At 35.8% G+C, this 17,621-nt stretch overlaps 1 protein-coding gene across 1 annotated transcript in view; it reads left to right on the top strand.

The window, feature by feature from the left end:
* Positions 1-17,621, top strand: part of KCNH7 (potassium voltage-gated channel subfamily H member 7) — a 235,055-nt gene that overhangs the window by 151,003 nt on the left and 66,431 nt on the right. Inside the window, exons 4-6 of the mRNA XM_005152651.4 lie at positions 5,361-5,785; positions 9,652-9,672; positions 13,341-13,555. Coding sequence (XP_005152708.2) covers positions 5,361-5,785; positions 9,652-9,672; positions 13,341-13,555 — 661 coding nt within the window. The remainder of the gene's footprint in view (positions 1-5,360; positions 5,786-9,651; positions 9,673-13,340; positions 13,556-17,621) is intronic.

Raw genomic sequence — 17,621 nt, forward strand, 5'->3', positions numbered from 1 at the left:
CAGGTGACATGTCATACCAGGAAACAGTTCTGACAGTTTCTACATTTCACTTAATTTAACTTTTGCAATTTTTTGTGCATTTGAGTGCATTTGATTCTTGAAAGTCTAAATCTAGAGAAGCTTGAGAGTCTAATAGACTTATTTGAAAGCAGCTTCAGATACTGGTTTCTGGGTCCTTGCTTCTCTGCATCATCATGTAAGTAACAATGCTACTAGAGATGCTACAAAAAAAAGGCTGAGCAATTCTTTGAGGAGCCATCATGACTTCCCAGCAGCTGTCTCTTAGGGTTACCTTTCTACAGCAGTCAGGATAAGAAATCAGGAATCCCATATACATTGACATGGCCGAAACAGGATTTGGGATAGCACGTAGCATCTGCCAGTAGTCCTAAAAATACTAAAGAAAATGTAGTGAAAGTACAGCTGTCTTGGTTGTAGGCGTTTCTCCAACTTTGCCACTGTGTCTAGTATGTAAGTATCAATTTTTCATTACTAGAAGTTTGAGCAGTACCTTCACTGTAGCAAGGCAATATTCAGATCAAATATCATTTCCTTTCCTTGTTATAGAATGCTTGCACAGAATAGATAGTGGATTAACTTGTCATGCAAATCTATTGGGCTACTAAAAAAATCTTCATATATGTTTTTACTGGAATACCCCACTTTCAAAATGAATCACAGAACCACAGAATCCCAAGGGTTGGAAGGGACCTTGAAAGATCATCTAGTCCAACCCCCCTTCAAGAGCAGGGTAACCTAGAGTACATCACACAGGAACTTGTCCAGGCAGGCCTTGAATATCTCCAACATAGGAGACTTCACAACCCCCCTGGGCAACCTGTTCCAGTGCTCTGTCACTCCTACAGTAAAGAAGTTCTTCCTGATGTTAACGTGGAACCTCCTATGCTCCAGTTTACACCCATTGCCCCTTGTCCTACCACTGGATATCACTGAAAAAAGCCTAGCTCCATCATCCTTATACCCACCCTCTACATATTTGAAATTTGTATTGATGTGGCAGGAATTTTGCAAACATGATCATAACTGTTAATAAGGTCTTTTTGAACTGTCCTGGGTCCAACTGTAATTTTTTTCACTCCTACAAAATTCTGTATGACGGTATATAATGTTTAAGAATTGCAACTTTCCATCAATGCTAACATTTCCCATTTCAATACTTACAGAAAAGCAAGGCTATTATATTTTCTTATAAAGATGGGGGTTTTCCTACACTTTTTTCCACAAAACTATTAAACAAAACATTTTACTTATTATAAATATATTCTCCTTTGATCTCCCCAAAAATGAAACAGAAATAAAAAAACTCTTTCAGGAGGCAAGAAAAGTCAATTTGAACTTGGGACTTTGGAGATCACTATGTTTGCAAACAGTTTAGAAGTGTCCTTTCTTATCTGCAGTATATTTTTGGACTGAGTTCTACTATTTAGAAATTCTAAAGGTTAGCTGAGATAGCACAAAGAATAAATGCAGCTAACAGATTAACTCATTTGCAAATTACTTATTCAGAGAAGCAAGATTTGAAAGGAGGAGGTGGAACATAAGCCTGGAATTGTGACTCAGATCCAACTACTTTCTTCAATTGCTCTTAGCAAGCTGCTATTATACAAATTTCTGACTCAGCACTAAGAAGAATTAGCAATCTAGTCTTCAACTTCAGTACAACATAAGGATTTTAATGTAACATTATCTGTATATTTATGGAAAATAGCTAGTTGCACCTCAAAAATGTTTTAGTACTGTAAGCCAAGTTAAATATGCTCTGATATCATACCTACACACAACAGGGGTTGTCCACTTTCAAACAGAAGATTTTACCCCATACTCAGTATGCCAGGAAAGCTTCCACTTACTTTTCTAGTATGTACTGGGACAGTAGGACTAAGGCCATGGATTTTCTTCTTGGCAAATAGTAATATTACTGTACTGAGCAAGGAAGTGTAACATAAACCAGACACGTTCTGAACGGGCCTCCTGGTAGCTTTAGCTGCAGTACTGCAGGAGAAAGCTGAATTTCCAACATGTCATGTAGCTCATTATCTATACACTGAAGAGGAATAACAATACTGCTGCTCTAAAGCATATTCAAATTAAAAAACAGAAATAGGGGTTTTAACTTTGAGACCATTTATTAAAGTTAAAGAAGAACAGCTCATTTAAGCTTTCAATTTCATGCCCAAGAGTCTTAACAAGAAGCAAAATTCTCGATGAGTATTCTTTCCAGCTGAACTGCAGTTAGACAGCTATATCAGTAATGCAGTACAACATGGACATATTAACTTGGTGAAGCAGAAAAGACCATCTGCACCACCATGAATATGACTAAAACAGAGTGCCAGCAAAAAGCTTTTAATGGTGTCTAATGCCAGAAAACCTTGTGAATGGTATTTTTAAGAAGTTTGACATAACTGATGAAAAATGAGTTATAGTATTTGTTTCACTTCTGATGCAATAAGCTTTTAAAATTGATTTATAAACTGCTTTATAATTCAGGTCTACATGCATTTTAAAATAATAATTTTTTTAATGTACTTTACTAATTTCAATTGTAAGCAATTTGCTAAAGTATACTTGGTAAGTAAAAGAAATATACATGTTCCCAAAGTGCACTCTGCTGATTATCACTATGCAGACTGAAAATTGGCACATCTAGCTGCAGTTTAAAACATGCATGACTCTGGTTTTATGTCACAGAGATTTCTGTCTGCTGTACCATTTGCATGCATATGCATTGGAGCAATAGATTCAATGCTAAACACTGGAATTCAACAAGCTTTCTCAGAAGCTGTCAGAAAAAAAAATTGCTACATAGAGTTATATTTTAAAGTAGGGGAGTGAAGGGTGGAAATAAATGGCCGGATTTCTAAATACTGAGATGTTACAAGTAGACTCTCACAGGTTCTTTATTATTTCATACATTTTTAATTACTTGGATAAAAAATGTGCAAGCAGTGAGGGAAGAATGTTTGCAGATATCACAAAATTATTCAGAATATGATATGAGATTTACAGACATATCCTATGATACTGGGCAGCTGAGTGTTAAAACAGGAAACAATTTTTTTTACAGACTAATAACAGACTAATGCAGACTAATAATAGAGACTAAATTGTCTGTTACCAATCAAGAAAGAATCTCTGAGTTGTTGTGAAAGTATCTTAAATGAGCACAGGCTAGGAAGGTAACTCAAAAAGCCAATTAAATATTAGGAATTACAAGGAAAGGAACTAAGATCAAACAAAAAGCCATTATGTCACTGAACTGATCCCAAATCTGGAAGTAGCTCAGGTCACTGTCAAAATTGCATGCATTAGAAATGAAAAGGAAGTAAGAAGAGTGTGAAGGATGATCAGAAGTACACAATACAGTTACAGTAGCATTCTTCTGCTTGGAAAAGAGGTATACAAAGAGGAATGCAATAGATATATTAAAAGTTATAAACACTACTGAGACTAAAAAACGGGAGCAATTAATGGCTATTTTTCTTATCGTAAGAACCACCAAGGCAACAGGTTTATAGCAAGCAAGGGAAAGTACTTTTTCACAAAGGAATTGCAAAAATTATGGAACCGTTTCCCACAGGATCCTTTGCAAGTCAAAGTACAACTGCATTTCAAAAACATTGAAACAAAATCATATAAGGTACACCAAACATTCAGTTCCAACACAATATCTAGCTCAGAAAGTTTCTGAATGGCAGATAGGCAGAAACTGAATAAGTTTACTGGGAGAAATAACACAGTGTAGTAGTTCTTAAACAGTGTACTAGATGGACCTGGGGAGTCAGGTAGTATAGCAACTCTAGCTCTTACACAGATTTTCCTCTAACAAGTGCAGGGCATTCTCACTTTCACTCACTTAGAATTTAAAATAAATACTAAATATATAGGACATTCATTTAAAAATATTAAATGATTCAACTGTGTCATCAGTTGCACTACACTTACTATTGTGCATAAGCACCAATGAAAGACTTTCAAAACATTTAAGTATGGGATGATAAGTTTTAGTGCTAAATATTAATGGACATTAGTAAGTTACAAATGCTGGTGGTTAAAACTGACTGGAAAAAAAAATGTTGTCCAAAACAGAATTTCTTATCCTACTAAGAGGGAAAACCAAGACATTCCAAAATGTCCTCTGAGAAATAACGCTGCTATTGATTCACTCTGGAAAACACTCATGTAGCAGTGTTGAGTGACAAGAAGTTATTGTATAAGTCAGAGTGTTTATGCAATGGCATCTGGTAATTTCAATTATTTTATTTTGTTTATTCTTAAAATATTTCTTTCTCTAAATAGTTGACTGTGCTTTCTGTACATCAGAAGTCCCTGTGCCTCCATCTGTGAGTTGTGTTGCACACAACCTTAAAATATTTGCTATCTGGCCTTGTGGTCTTATGAGAGATAGTCTGCAGATTTTACAGTTCTTTCCTTATTTTTTTTTTATTTGCAGTATATTTTACACTTCCTCTCATCTACTGATATTTCTTACCACTACCTCCCCATGGCAGTGCAATTGGAACTAGGTGATCTTTAAGATCACTTCCAACCCAAACCATTCTATGATTACACAAAATTGTTTGTTTTCCATGCATTCAGAATAGCCTACCCTGCTCTTCAATATACCAAGCCCGACTAAGTCCACTCTCATGCAACTGTACAAAAGATAATTGCATTATACAGGTGCAACTGAGGCTTGAGAGCTGTGTCACCATTTTTTATTCCTGCACGTTCCTTTACTATTCATTTTAAACTCATTCAAAGTACACATTTCATTCAACTGTAAGATGCAAGTATTGGAAAGGATTACGATAAAACTGTTACACAACTTATTTTTCTTCCCTGAAGGATTAACACTGGTATCTTCCTGATTAATTTGTAGCAAATAAATCAGCAGTTCAGTTTTAAGTACACAGAGTTCCACTAATAACAAAGTCCACAAATACCTATTAGAGGACAACAGCTACCAAACAAAGTAGTTTGTTGTGTTCTTGCAGCCTTTTATAGATGTATAGATTTTTAATTTAGAAAGAATGATCTGAACTGATACCTTCTCTTTTAAAACAGACTGCAGAATCAATGCTGCTATCCTTATCCTGAGCCCAGTAACTTTGGTCTGACTGAAATATTAGATCCTTCAAAACCATGACTGTAACAAACTTACAGCTAAATAATTCCATATTTACACAGCCCGTTGCTAAGCATTGTCATTTATTAGGAATAGATCAATTATTTCTCGCTATTATTATGCATGTTGACTGTTTGAAAAAAAAGACAATTTTCATGACAAGAAAATGATGTAATATTTTCTTCTTTTTTATGTATTTACATGTAGGCAGACTTTTTGGGTTCCGGTTACCTGGATTGAGACTTTTAACATACAGAAAGCAGTCTTTACCACAGGAAGACCCTGATGCGGTGATAGTCGATTCTTCTAAGCACAGCGACGACTCAGTGGCAATGAAGCACTTTAAATCACCTACAAAAGAAAGCTGTAGTCCTTCAGAAGTGGATGATACAAAAGCACTAATTCAACCCAGTAAATGTTCACCTTTGGTTAATATATCAGGACCTCTTGACCATTCATCACCTAAACAGCAATGGGACAGACTTTATCCTGATATGATACAGACAAGCAATCCGCTAACCCATTCCAGATCAAAAGAAAGCATTTGTAGCATACGGCGAGCATCTTCAGTACATGACATAGAAGGCTTTAACGTCCATCCCAAGAACATTTTTAGGGACCGTCATGCAAGCGAAGGTATGGTAGAAAGTCAATCTAGTATTCCCTGATGTATTAAGAAAATAATCATTACTTTGTAAGCAAAACTAGATATAATCACCTGTAACATTCAAAGGCACACTAAAAATATTAAGGTCCCAAATATACCAGGTTTATTTACACTAAATACCACTTTTCATGTCTACACAGACTGGTGAAATCAAGGGGCTACTCACAGTGCCTTCTCTATGGCAATAGAGCAAAATAGGGTTCAACCTTCCTAAAGCTAGTACTGGTACTGAAGAGGCGGAAGGGAGGAAATCAAGTTATCAAATTAAAAGTTCTTGCATAGTTCTGTCCCATAATCACGTATATTAGATTATCTTTGACTCCATGAAACACTACTTCAGAGACTGAACAGTTTATTTTTCTTTAATCTCTAATGTGTACGTTTTATATTCACCAATCCAACACTTAGATATTATTTTCTCTCACATTGGACAAAATGTCTTTAGGAATACCACTGAAATACTTTGTGTAATGCTTAGTGAAATACTTAATGAAATGGTGAAATATTTAGTGTAAAAGTCATGTTAAGTGTGATTTTCTCTTTGTGTTAGTATGTTTTTACAACCAGCAAAATTTACAAAGATGTCTTCTTTTTCTACTGTCTCTCCTAATTATACAAACTCATGGAGTGTGGTCCGTGATTTCTTGTTAGAGATGGGGAGTTTGATAAACCCAGAAAAACAGCTTAGGAAACAGAGGTTTGAAAGCCTTGTAAATGGAAAGGCACCTCTGAAACTAGCTTTTGCGAAAAAGTGCCACATATACAATCCTTTAGCAGCTACTGATGCTCTAATGACTCAAATTGTGTAATTTTTGTTCAAGCCAGATGACAAGAAATTTATGGGGACTGTTTTAAGATTTCAAACACAAATGTCATGGAAGACTGTGTGCAGATACATAAATAAGAAAGAAAATGAATTTTCACTTTCAGTGATTGCCTGTTTTTCTGCTATACATTGACTGCAAGTATAAAATTCCTTTGAGTTCTCCTGCCTTCTTGATGATGTGCATCAAGGGCTCTTTGCTTCTGTACATCTCCTAAAATATAAGTCAGAATGCTTCCCTGCCACCCAGATTAACTCCTAGAATAACAGAATTAATTATTCCTTCCAGTTACTCTTCCTGTATTAAATATGCTTAAATACATCTTTTCTAATTTCTGTTTCTTTTGGGTTCTGATTTTGGTCAATTCAAATGAACCAGAAAATTAAATTAAATCCATCCCAAACCATACTATTTTGCTATATTTCATGTTCACATTCAAGCCAAGATTTCAAAATCAGGATGTGGAGGGTTGAACCTTGGCATGTCTTTTGGACCACTGCATAAACTTTATCTTGGGTTCATTTGACCCAGGTATATAAAAAAAACCCATTCAAATAAAACACATTTAAAATATCTGTTTTGTCATTTTCTATTTTCAGAATTTATTTTCATTACAGCACTTCTCAATTGTTCAATCTTCATATAGTTATATGCTGAAAAAGTGTAAAAATAAGTTTCTTTGGTTATGGTGGTACAAAGCTCATGCAAAAATCACCACATAATTTAATGCTAGCTGCATTGGAAAGCAAAAATTTCTAGCTTTATTTCACTGAATAATGTTTTTTAAAATGCTAAATACTAAGGAAAATAAATTTTACTATGAGGAGTAAATAATTCATTTGAATTCCATTGGTCTTTCATGTAATGTGATAATCTACAGCATAAATAAGACACTGCCACTCTGACTTCATTCTGCATAAGCTACAAAATAGTAGAGAATTTAGCCCTAAGTTTTGGTCATACATAAACATTCTAAGAGAGTACAGCAGGACAGAGTATGGATGTCAGAACTGCATTAGAATTAGTAACCATCCTTGCTGCCATCTGCTTCCAAGCATATTAGAATTTGGCACCTTACACTGAAAAGATGTTTAAATTTAGCCAGCAAGTCCTGCTTGCCTTACTCAACGGTGAGCCATAAACCCCTATTGTTGCTAAAAAATTATCCATGCAAGTTAGGCAACCAAGATTCAGCCTAAGACATCTTCTCTGGATTCAAAGATTCTGAGCAGAAGTTGTAGGTATTGCACTGGAGGATGTAAAGACCAAAGTACAAAAGAGCAAAAGTAAACTACAGTCCCAGTGGGCTAAGTTACTACGCAAGGAAGCATAAAGTTTAATATATTTCCATTCCATTTTTGTTTACTGATCCTAATAATTCCATTTTTTTCTGAGTCCACTGAAAACTACTACTCTATCTGAAAATGCAGTTCAAGACTCATTTAAATTTTTTTCCACCGCTTCCAGTTCAAGTAATATTAGTTGAACCAGCATAATAGAATTCTGACAGAACAGCATTGTTTAGCTCAATATTAACTACAGTAATTCACCCATGGTCAAATTTTTTTCTTGCAAGATAATGAAGTTGAGAATACAAATTATTTCATGTGTTAATTCATTTGTGTAGCCTAGTCGCCTATCACTGTAAAATTATCATAGCTGTGGCACTTATATGCTGGAAGGTATTACAGTAAAAATGACAATTTAGGATTTTAAATTCATTTGAGTGTACTCTATTGAATTCCATTCTAAATTTGCCTATTTACAGCAAAAGAAGCAGGGCAGGAACTGTGTCTCCCACCTACCACCCAAACTCCAAGCAAGCCCTTCTCACCTGAAATGCCAGCAATCCAGATTTCGCAGGCTCGTACCGGTTCACAGGGACTCTTCAGAAATTTTATTCTTTTCAGAAACTTCCCTTTCTGTTCAGTAACAGTTTAACAGTTCAGTAACATCCATGCAGTCTTAAAAAAAAAAAAAAAGAAAAAAACCCCAAGCTTTTGAGCCTAGCTCAGCCTACAAAATCTGTATTACAGCTCAGTGTACCAAGCTCCCCGGTCCATGGGAAGCTGAGGAAAACCAGAGGCAGGAGGTGTGACATGACACCGCAGACAAGGCCCAGTTTCATCTCCAGTTCCCCTCACAGGCAAAGGCCATAGCCTTTCTCCAGAGCAGGGTTGAGGCGGGACCACTGCAGGGACAGGCCTGCCGCTGGGGTGGACAGGGGCACAGGCACCTCAACCCTCAGCAATGGCCTACCAGGGGGCACAACTGCAGGTGAATGTCAGTTCGAGCCCAGTGCACCTTTGAAAGCCGGCAACCTGTTCACAGTGGCCAGCCGCACAGAGGGGCAGGGGCCCTGGCTCCTTCACTACCTCACCCAGCATTATACCACTACGAGCTGCAGCAGCCAGGTAGGGGGGGCCTGTAGATCACGTTGTACACCCATGAATAGGGGTGGCACTTACCTATCCACCTGTGTGGCTTCTTTACAAAAATATTAAATAATAACAACAAGAGCAATAATATTCTCCCCAGAGAAGGTTGATGTCATGAGAGGATTCAGAGGCAGGTGTGCCTGTGAGGACAGAGAGCTTTCCCGGTGTTACCTTGCAGAAATGCACCTAAGAGCTGAAGGAGCTTTTAAGATACATCTTTCTCCTCAGTGTTGCTCAGAAAGGTGCTGCTCAGCTTCCTGCTATGTTAAAAACCTTTCTTCCTGCAAGTCATGGGCAGGCATAGGGCCTGTGTAGGGCCACCTGCACAGCCCCATACCCATGCAGTCATTCAGTTTGCACTGCCACCTGCAGCTGGGGTGCCTCAGCCAGTCCTACTATCTGCTGATCTACAACACACAGTTCTACAGATTATCTCTCAGTTGTCAAAGTGATTTCATCTTAACTAAAAGTCTATCTACATATTTTGAAGCAATATTTTCTGCTTTTCTGATGTAGATTTTAGTTGTCTTTTTTCTCTCTCTTTTTCTTCACTTTTATTATGCTGAAACCCAGACAATGGTCGCAATGTCAAAGGTAAAGTATACATCTAGACTGTATCTTCCAGTGTTTCAGACAGCCACACTTTATGGCATGTTACTTTGCCTGCTGTATGAAATGTTCAAATGCAACATTCTCATGCTGATTTCTCTAGGGCCAAGTGCATCATTTAAATTACATTTGTTAAACATGTAGTTATTCCCTTAACTATCCTCTGAAAGCACTAAATACCAATCCCTGGAAAAAGTGAAGGCATAGCTCTTAAATGGCCATCTGACTTAATTATCAGTTCATTCCAAAAAAAAGGAAGGGAGGGAGATAGAACATATCATAGTTCTTTACTTGTTATTTAACTCAGGCAAAACTTCTATTGAAGCTACTAGGAGTTTTCCTGTCAAAGTTGGGAGGGAGCCACTAACAATCTGTTTTAAGGTGCTTAGTTTTCAGTTAGTTATCTCAAAAATGAAGTAGTTGGTAATCAGAAGCCTTGTGGAAATATCTTCACTTATTCCTCCTTTCTCTCCTTAAAACTAGTTTCACGTTCCTGGATGGCAGGGGGTATGGTTTCAAGCTTCATGTAGTATTAAAATGTGCATGCATGAACTTCATTGCCAATTTCATGTATAAATAATATTTAGTGCAGTTTTTTCCTATTCACCAGCACTGAGCTACGTCTTTTAGAAGCTATTTGAACATATTCTTAAGTGACTTCCTCCATTTCTAGAAAGCACTTCAGAGCAAAAGTATTCAGTTTAATTGCAATGTTTGCAGCTATGTCTGAAAACTGGTTTGTGACTTCATGCATGATGCAAAAAGTGTGTGTACCTAGTAAAGTCTTCTCTCTAAACTGCATGCAGTGCATGACCTAGATTCTGTAAAGCAATTTGTGGACTACAATCATTGCATTTGCTTCATGTGTATGTTGGCAAAATGTTGCCAGGAATAAAAAATAGTCTCTGTAATCTAAAACAACTTTTATAAATGTATTTACTGCTGGTGAAAGATGATGGATTGACAGCTCAGGAGAGTGAAATCAATTTTCAATGCATTGTATAAGCAGGGACAATGGAATCCTACTGTAAAAACAAGGAGTTCAAACTTAACCTTAAAGAATCTTCTTTGTAGGGTAGGCAGAAGCATGTTATTCTCCCTGCTCATTCAGTTCTTGGCCATTCTGCTGAAACTGTCAATCAGGGTGCCAATTAGTGTCAACTGTAATTGTGATTTGTTATAGCCCTCTTTTTCTGCTTCTGCTATGAGAGAGACTAGCAAAGGTCCACTATCTGTCAAGTACCAGCTCAATAGCTGCCAGCCTGGGCTCTACTTAAGCCAGTAATGTCTTTCAATTAATTACCATTATCAATGAGATACATACATACCTATCACCACTTTCTAAATCAAAAGAAGGTGGAAAAAACCCGCAAGGTTTTATTCCCAGGTGCAATTAACTTAAGTCTAGTGTCACAGGTTAGAGCATGAGTCTCAGGTAGCAAAGGGGAGAATAATTCCATTTGGACTAGAAGCAATAAAAGATTTAAATCCCAGAAAAGAAAGCTTCAATATAATTTAAACATCTGTAAAGTTACTATTAAAAAAATAAATCTTCTACTATCTAATTACGGATTTGCCTAAGCTCCCTTAGTTTCCTTTTACCTTTGAGTTCCCTAGGTATAAAGAATTTTGCTCACCTAACAAACGGCCCCAAAATAAGACCAAGCTCATGTCTAAACCTACTCAATATTCAAAAACTTTTAATTGCTATAACTATGTAGGGAAGTAGAGTTGAAAAACTGCAGTCTGACCATACATACATAACACACACCAGCCAGATTAGCCACTTCATTAATTTGTGAGGAGACAGCCCTGATTTATTTCGAAAACCACTTTTGTACAGACAGATTCAAGTTCTACCTGGGCCAAAAGATGTCCAAGCACAATATTCCAATTCCCTGGCACTGTCTTCAGTACCAGGCTTTTTAGCATTGATTGTGGAAGAAAGGTAGTGCTCTCTTCCTTTTTCCAGTGATATTGTTCCAAAAATAATATACTAAGTTCATTGGCCTAAGAAGGAAAAGAAGAACTGATTTTGCAGTTTAGTGGTTAGAGCACTTACCCACAACTTTTTGTCTGTCTCACATCAAATGACCTTTGGACAAAATAAAGGAAGTCTTGAGAGTAGAACCACTGGATTGCTCTATCCCAGGAGAGTACTCAAATTGTTATCATGTTACCCTTGTTATCTCAAATTCCTTTCTGCACAGTGGCTAAATTCAAAATGGAATAGTAGTGGATTTCTACCTCTAGCCCAGATAAACATATAATTAACATGAATTTAGGAGGTAGAATGTGTATAAATCCTTCTAAGCTAAGAAAGCAAATTAAAAAAAAATGTAAAATTGAGTACTGCCTGAAACATTTCCCTCCAACTATCTCTAGGCAGCTGGTTGCTTTGAATTTCACTTGTTCACACATTACAAACACAATGCAGCTGTTCTGCTCTTGACTCTGCAGTTTACCCCATAGGCCTAATCCTGTCCCACTGGCTATTCCTTAATCATAGCACCCATGCTTGTTTCCCTCTACGCAGACCAAAAAAAGCTCTCTCAAAACAGTCAAAAGAAAAAGCATCACTTTGCTGCCTGTAATAGTAATAGGATGCAGTAAGTTTCTCATATGGATCTGAGAAGTACTGTGAATCCCAGACACATTGTAACTGACTCCAACACCCGGATTTTTTCTTAAATCTGTGACAGGATCTAGCTCTTGCTGCCTAAACTTCTTCATAGTTCTTTTATTACCAGTATTACTCTCAAAAGATAATTTTTCTTGCTGTGAATACTTTTGGCTTCTGGACCAAAATTATGAAGAAAGTACAAAACAAGTATTCTGATCTATTATATCGCTTTCTTGTTGCACAAGGAACTGTGTCCAGTATTGAAAATAATAATTATAGTGGATATGTACCTCATGAAGTATACAAACTCTGCATTTTTTATTTATCATGAGGCACTAAAGTAGTATGTTTAAGTGTATATTAAATACTCCAATAATATTCTACATATAGGTATCCCCATTGTTTTCAATATTTTGTTGGCAATGACAATTGGAGAAATAAATTTTGTGAATTTGTGATATGCCAAAATTAAAGGCTTTTAGGACAATGTGAGGTTAATATTTTTATTGGTTAAGTATGGAGTTACTTGATGGGTCAACAGGGGTAGAGCAGAGGCCTACTCAATTTTCCAGTTTACCAAAAGGTGTTTTCTAACTATCATGTAAGCATGAGCAACAGTACAGATGTGATAATAAAGCCTTTGCTCAGTCCAGACACATTTATATAACTGAATCTCTTGTTTCCATTTTTATAAAGAAATGAGAATATAGCCTGTATGTTCAGCCAGCATTATAATAGAGCATACCAGCATATCCAGTAGCATAAAAACAAGACTGGATGCATTACATACTTTGCAATCCACTGACTTTTTAAAAAATATTGAGGGCTCTTTGTAAAGGAATTTTTATATTTACATCCAATACTAGATTTGATTCTCATTAGAAGCAGTGTTGTTTTTAAAATGTAGATAATTTTTAAAATTATTTGTTAACAAGTATCCCTTGTCATTTTGACATATCCCACTTAATCATTATTGATAACTTATTTCTCTGTATTTGTCAAATACTAAATATATGTTCTTATTTTTCAGGGCCTTTTAATCATATCAAGTCAAGTCTTTTGGGATCCACATCAGATTCAAATCTCAACAAATACAGTACAATCAACAAAATTCCTCAACTCACACTAAACTTTTCAGATATCAAAAGTGAAAAAAAATCTTCATCTCCTCCTTCTTCGGAGAAAGCAATTATTGCACCTAAGGTGAAAGACCGAACGCACAATGTAACAGAGAAGGTTACCCAGGTAAGGTAATACCCATTATTTTAGTTCCTTTTCAGTTTTGTGGAGGCACTTATCATTGTATTCAATAGTTTGATACTTTTTTCATTAATGATTTGCATATTTGCAAGACAATTTGAAGGACTTAAGCCATTACTTATTTTACCTCCAATTCAGTCACACATGAAATAGTTCACATTACATGATACTGCTAACAAACTCCATTTTTTCCTTTTGTTTTTCAATGAAAAAGCTGCAAAAAGTGCTTCAAATAAGTCCACTAATGTCAGTGATTCCTGTCATTCATAAATGTTAGTTTCATTCTTGTTTCTTTTTCTCAGCTTTACAAATTGCTTACTAGTGCAAAACACATCAGAGTAACACATGGTCAGTGATTGTGCCACTGTTATGAGGATCACAATTATGTTTTGTAATTTCTGTCCCAGTTCTTTGGCTTCTCATAATGCTCTTTCCTGTGCATCTCTTCTATATGTGTATATCAAAAAGGCTATTAAAATGGAAAGCAGATACATGAATGGACTGAATATATGATATATACTGTCATACTTGGGAATGAGGCATGCAGTTGAAATAAAACTGAAAACAATTCAAGATAGCATATTTCTTTACTCTAAGACAGATACAGTGTGCTCTGAAGTAATATTCAGCTCAATTCAGTGTCATTATTACATTTGTGTTATAATGTCACATGGAGATTGGCTAGGACAGGCTACTGAAGTACAGCACACTGAACAAAAAATATTAAGACATGACAGTATCATGGAATCATAGAATCGTAGAATAGTTGGGGTTGGAAAGGACCTTAAGATCATCTAGTTCCAATTATAGCCTTAGTAAGCCGAGTTTTAGCCCTTGAATGCCCATCCACTGACAGGCAGAAAGAAGATAGAAGTGCTTTGTATTAGAATGAAGATAGAGATTGTATAAGGAAGATCTTGTCAAGAGCAGCTTTTGACTTACTGCTGACCTGCCTTCAGAACAGACTGCAGCTTCTCTACAGTGGTACTATGCCAGATGTTGTCTATGCTTACTCCTTTGACGGATATAAAAGGTGTATTGTACACCCTCCTAGAGAAATAGAGATAAAAGTTCTATCTGTTCTATTTCGAGATCAGTTACTGCCTAAAAAGTAATTGGATTTTTATCTTTTATATATTTTGTCTTTGATGCATAACTTGAATTTGCAACCACTGTGCTCTTTTCCCTGGGCAGTTGTGAGAGGTTTGATTGCTTCTGGATCCATTTTGATATGTTTTAAATTATTTATTGTAGTTGTACATAAAAATCTTTTCACAGATACTATGGCAAAAAATCAAGCTTGATTAAAAAAAGCTAATTTTTATAAGTAAGCATAAGTCAAGCTTGATTTATTAGTTAGCTGGTTTTTTTTTTTCTTTTCAAAATTCTAACCGGATAATTAGTGCCAGAGTGCCAAGTTTCTATATACTGATGTCACTGTTATGGGTGAAATTAAGTAAATGAACAAATGAATGAATAAATAACAAGTATACTTATTCTCCAAACAACTTAGGTATTATCAAAAGTTCCAATATAAATGGCTTGGATCAGCTAAACTTTCCAGAAACATTGAAGCTAACAAAATTCAAAGTTAGATTTGAAATGCTGCATAAAATCTTTACATTTCACAAAAGACTTCCAATTTAATTTAGCATTGGTTTATGTCCTTTTCCAGAACTATCTCAACCAATATGCAGAGTACAATTTGCATAGTAAACTTTGATAATACGCCGTTCATCATAATTATAAAAATTTCTCACAGCTGTTCCTTTTTTCTTTTATTATATTCAGTTATCAATGGTTCTAGTTGTAACTGCAGCCTAAACTCTAGGATTAGGGAAGAACTCCTAGAAGATACAAATAAATTTAGATCTGCTGAGTTTGATAATCAAAGATCTAGTTAGCTAGTCATTAATGAAATAGGTTAGGAATAGACATTTAGAAGATGAAAGTAGTTTATTTTAGTCCTGTCTATGAGTCCTCCTTATGCTTCTAATCCCCAGTGATTTCAATATGTTTTATCAGAGTCAAGTTATGTTAAACTTTGAGGCTTCACTGCTTGTCTGCCTGTAAATCTCTTAATAAAACTCTTCATAGGCCCATAGGTCCATTTTTTATCTGCAGAATAATGCAAAAGTGGTTTTGGAAGGTTCGAGCACAGTGTTTAAAACAGAATATGGCAGAAATGTCAGATGAGATAATTAAGATATGTTCATGCTGACATAGTCCACATAAATCTTTGAAACAGCATCAAAAATGTACAGAGGGCAATATGAGTATAGAATGGCCATGGTAAGTTAAAAGATCACCCGTAATCAGAGTAGTGACTTTCTGAAGTAGTCTTCTAATAAAAGAAATTAGGGCAGGAATTACAAATGTTGTCAGAGCCTGAGAAATATAATAAAGGAATAGATAACATGCTGTGCTTTTCTGAGATTGCAGGACTTAGTGACATGGAAGGCCACTTCCAGTCACATATTGCACCATTCAAATATCCATCCATCTTTCTTTCTGTACTCATTTTTGGGTATTTCTCACCTTTTTATTTTCTCAGCTTTGCTGAGAAATTCGGTACTTCTGCCATAACCTGATATTTCCACTACTGCAGCTCCTCTCACTGTGCAACTGTAAATATAGAGACATGGACTGTGATATGCACCACGCTAAGGTATCAGTGAACCTCGCATCTGTATCACTGCACTCTGGATTCTCTCTCATGCATCTATCGTATCACAAACTAAGCATCAGCAACACAGGAAGAAGAAGAAGTTTTTCTTTCCAAGGATGACAGACAGCTACCATGCACTGTTTGGGGAAGTAATTCAGGTAGTGAAGACAGTGAAAAACAAGGGGATGGCACATAGCTACCTTCAGAAGGTAGAGGAAGAATAATGAATAAAGTAAATAAAAAAGACATAGCCACTGTGTTTAAAGCAAGTAATACAGATTCGGAAAGCAGTTAAAGAGAAGAAATGTTTTAACAGTAAGATTGTAGTGAAATAAATTAGGAGCAAACTGGAGAATAAAGTTTAGAAAATAATTTTGGAAGGAACAGATGATGTTGTGTGACAGTGATTGACAGCTTCAGTGACAAATATGAACTTTGAAATGCAGGTGAAGATAACAAGATTTCACTTACTACACAATTTAATAAATAAATAGATAGAATCTTCAGCATCTTACCTTTTAAATAATACAAAAAAATAATTTTTTAAAAAAGAGCTAGGTTATAAATTCTAATGCAAAGACCCTCCCAGTATTGTCTTTCTACTTAGCAGGAATGTTTAGGACATTATGAAAAGAAGAAAATTGCCTTAAGATATAGCCTGCAGCGAAGTTCTGCACATGGGATCGTCCTGAATAAGTAGATACCTCAATCACTTGGCCTTTCACCTTGGTAGCACATCTTCTGGATGGCCATTTCAGTATAACATTGACTTTTACTCAGAAGATTAGTCTAGTAATAGCTGCCAGATAACCCCTGTTGAAAAATTGGCATTGTCATATCCCAGTGTAGATATATGTCACTAAAATAAAAGTTAAGTTTCCAATTTGCTTTACTTAAAGTTTTTTCTTTTAATGCTTCACATTATAATTTCCAGAGATGCTAAGCTAGACTCTCTTCTAGAAGAGTCTCAACTTACTCTTTTAAATTACTTTTTTAATATTATTTTATGTTATTTTTTTAAATTATATAGTCTGTTCAGGGGGCAGTACAATTTCTGCACTCTTCTGCACTGACAGGTTCATTTGGGGTCCTGACACTGATTGTTAGGAAGAGACACGTCTTTCCTGAAGCACAAAAAGTAGACTTTTATTAAACAAAGCAGTGGGACAAAAATTTGACATCTGAACCTTAACATTTTTGATGAATTCATAAAGAATTCATAAAGAAGACTTCTCACCTTCCAATTACAGCGTGTGCAACAGTAAGCGGTTTTATATTTTGTTTAATACTGATCTATTTTAAATGTTCTTACACATGCAATCATGCTGATTTATGACTCCAAAGCTGTGAACATTATTGTGGACAGACTCAGAGCATCATGAA

Source organism: Melopsittacus undulatus, chromosome 8 (genome assembly GCF_012275295.1).
Source record: "Melopsittacus undulatus isolate bMelUnd1 chromosome 8, bMelUnd1.mat.Z, whole genome shotgun sequence".
NCBI classification, from domain to species: domain Eukaryota; kingdom Metazoa; phylum Chordata; class Aves; order Psittaciformes; family Psittaculidae; genus Melopsittacus; species Melopsittacus undulatus.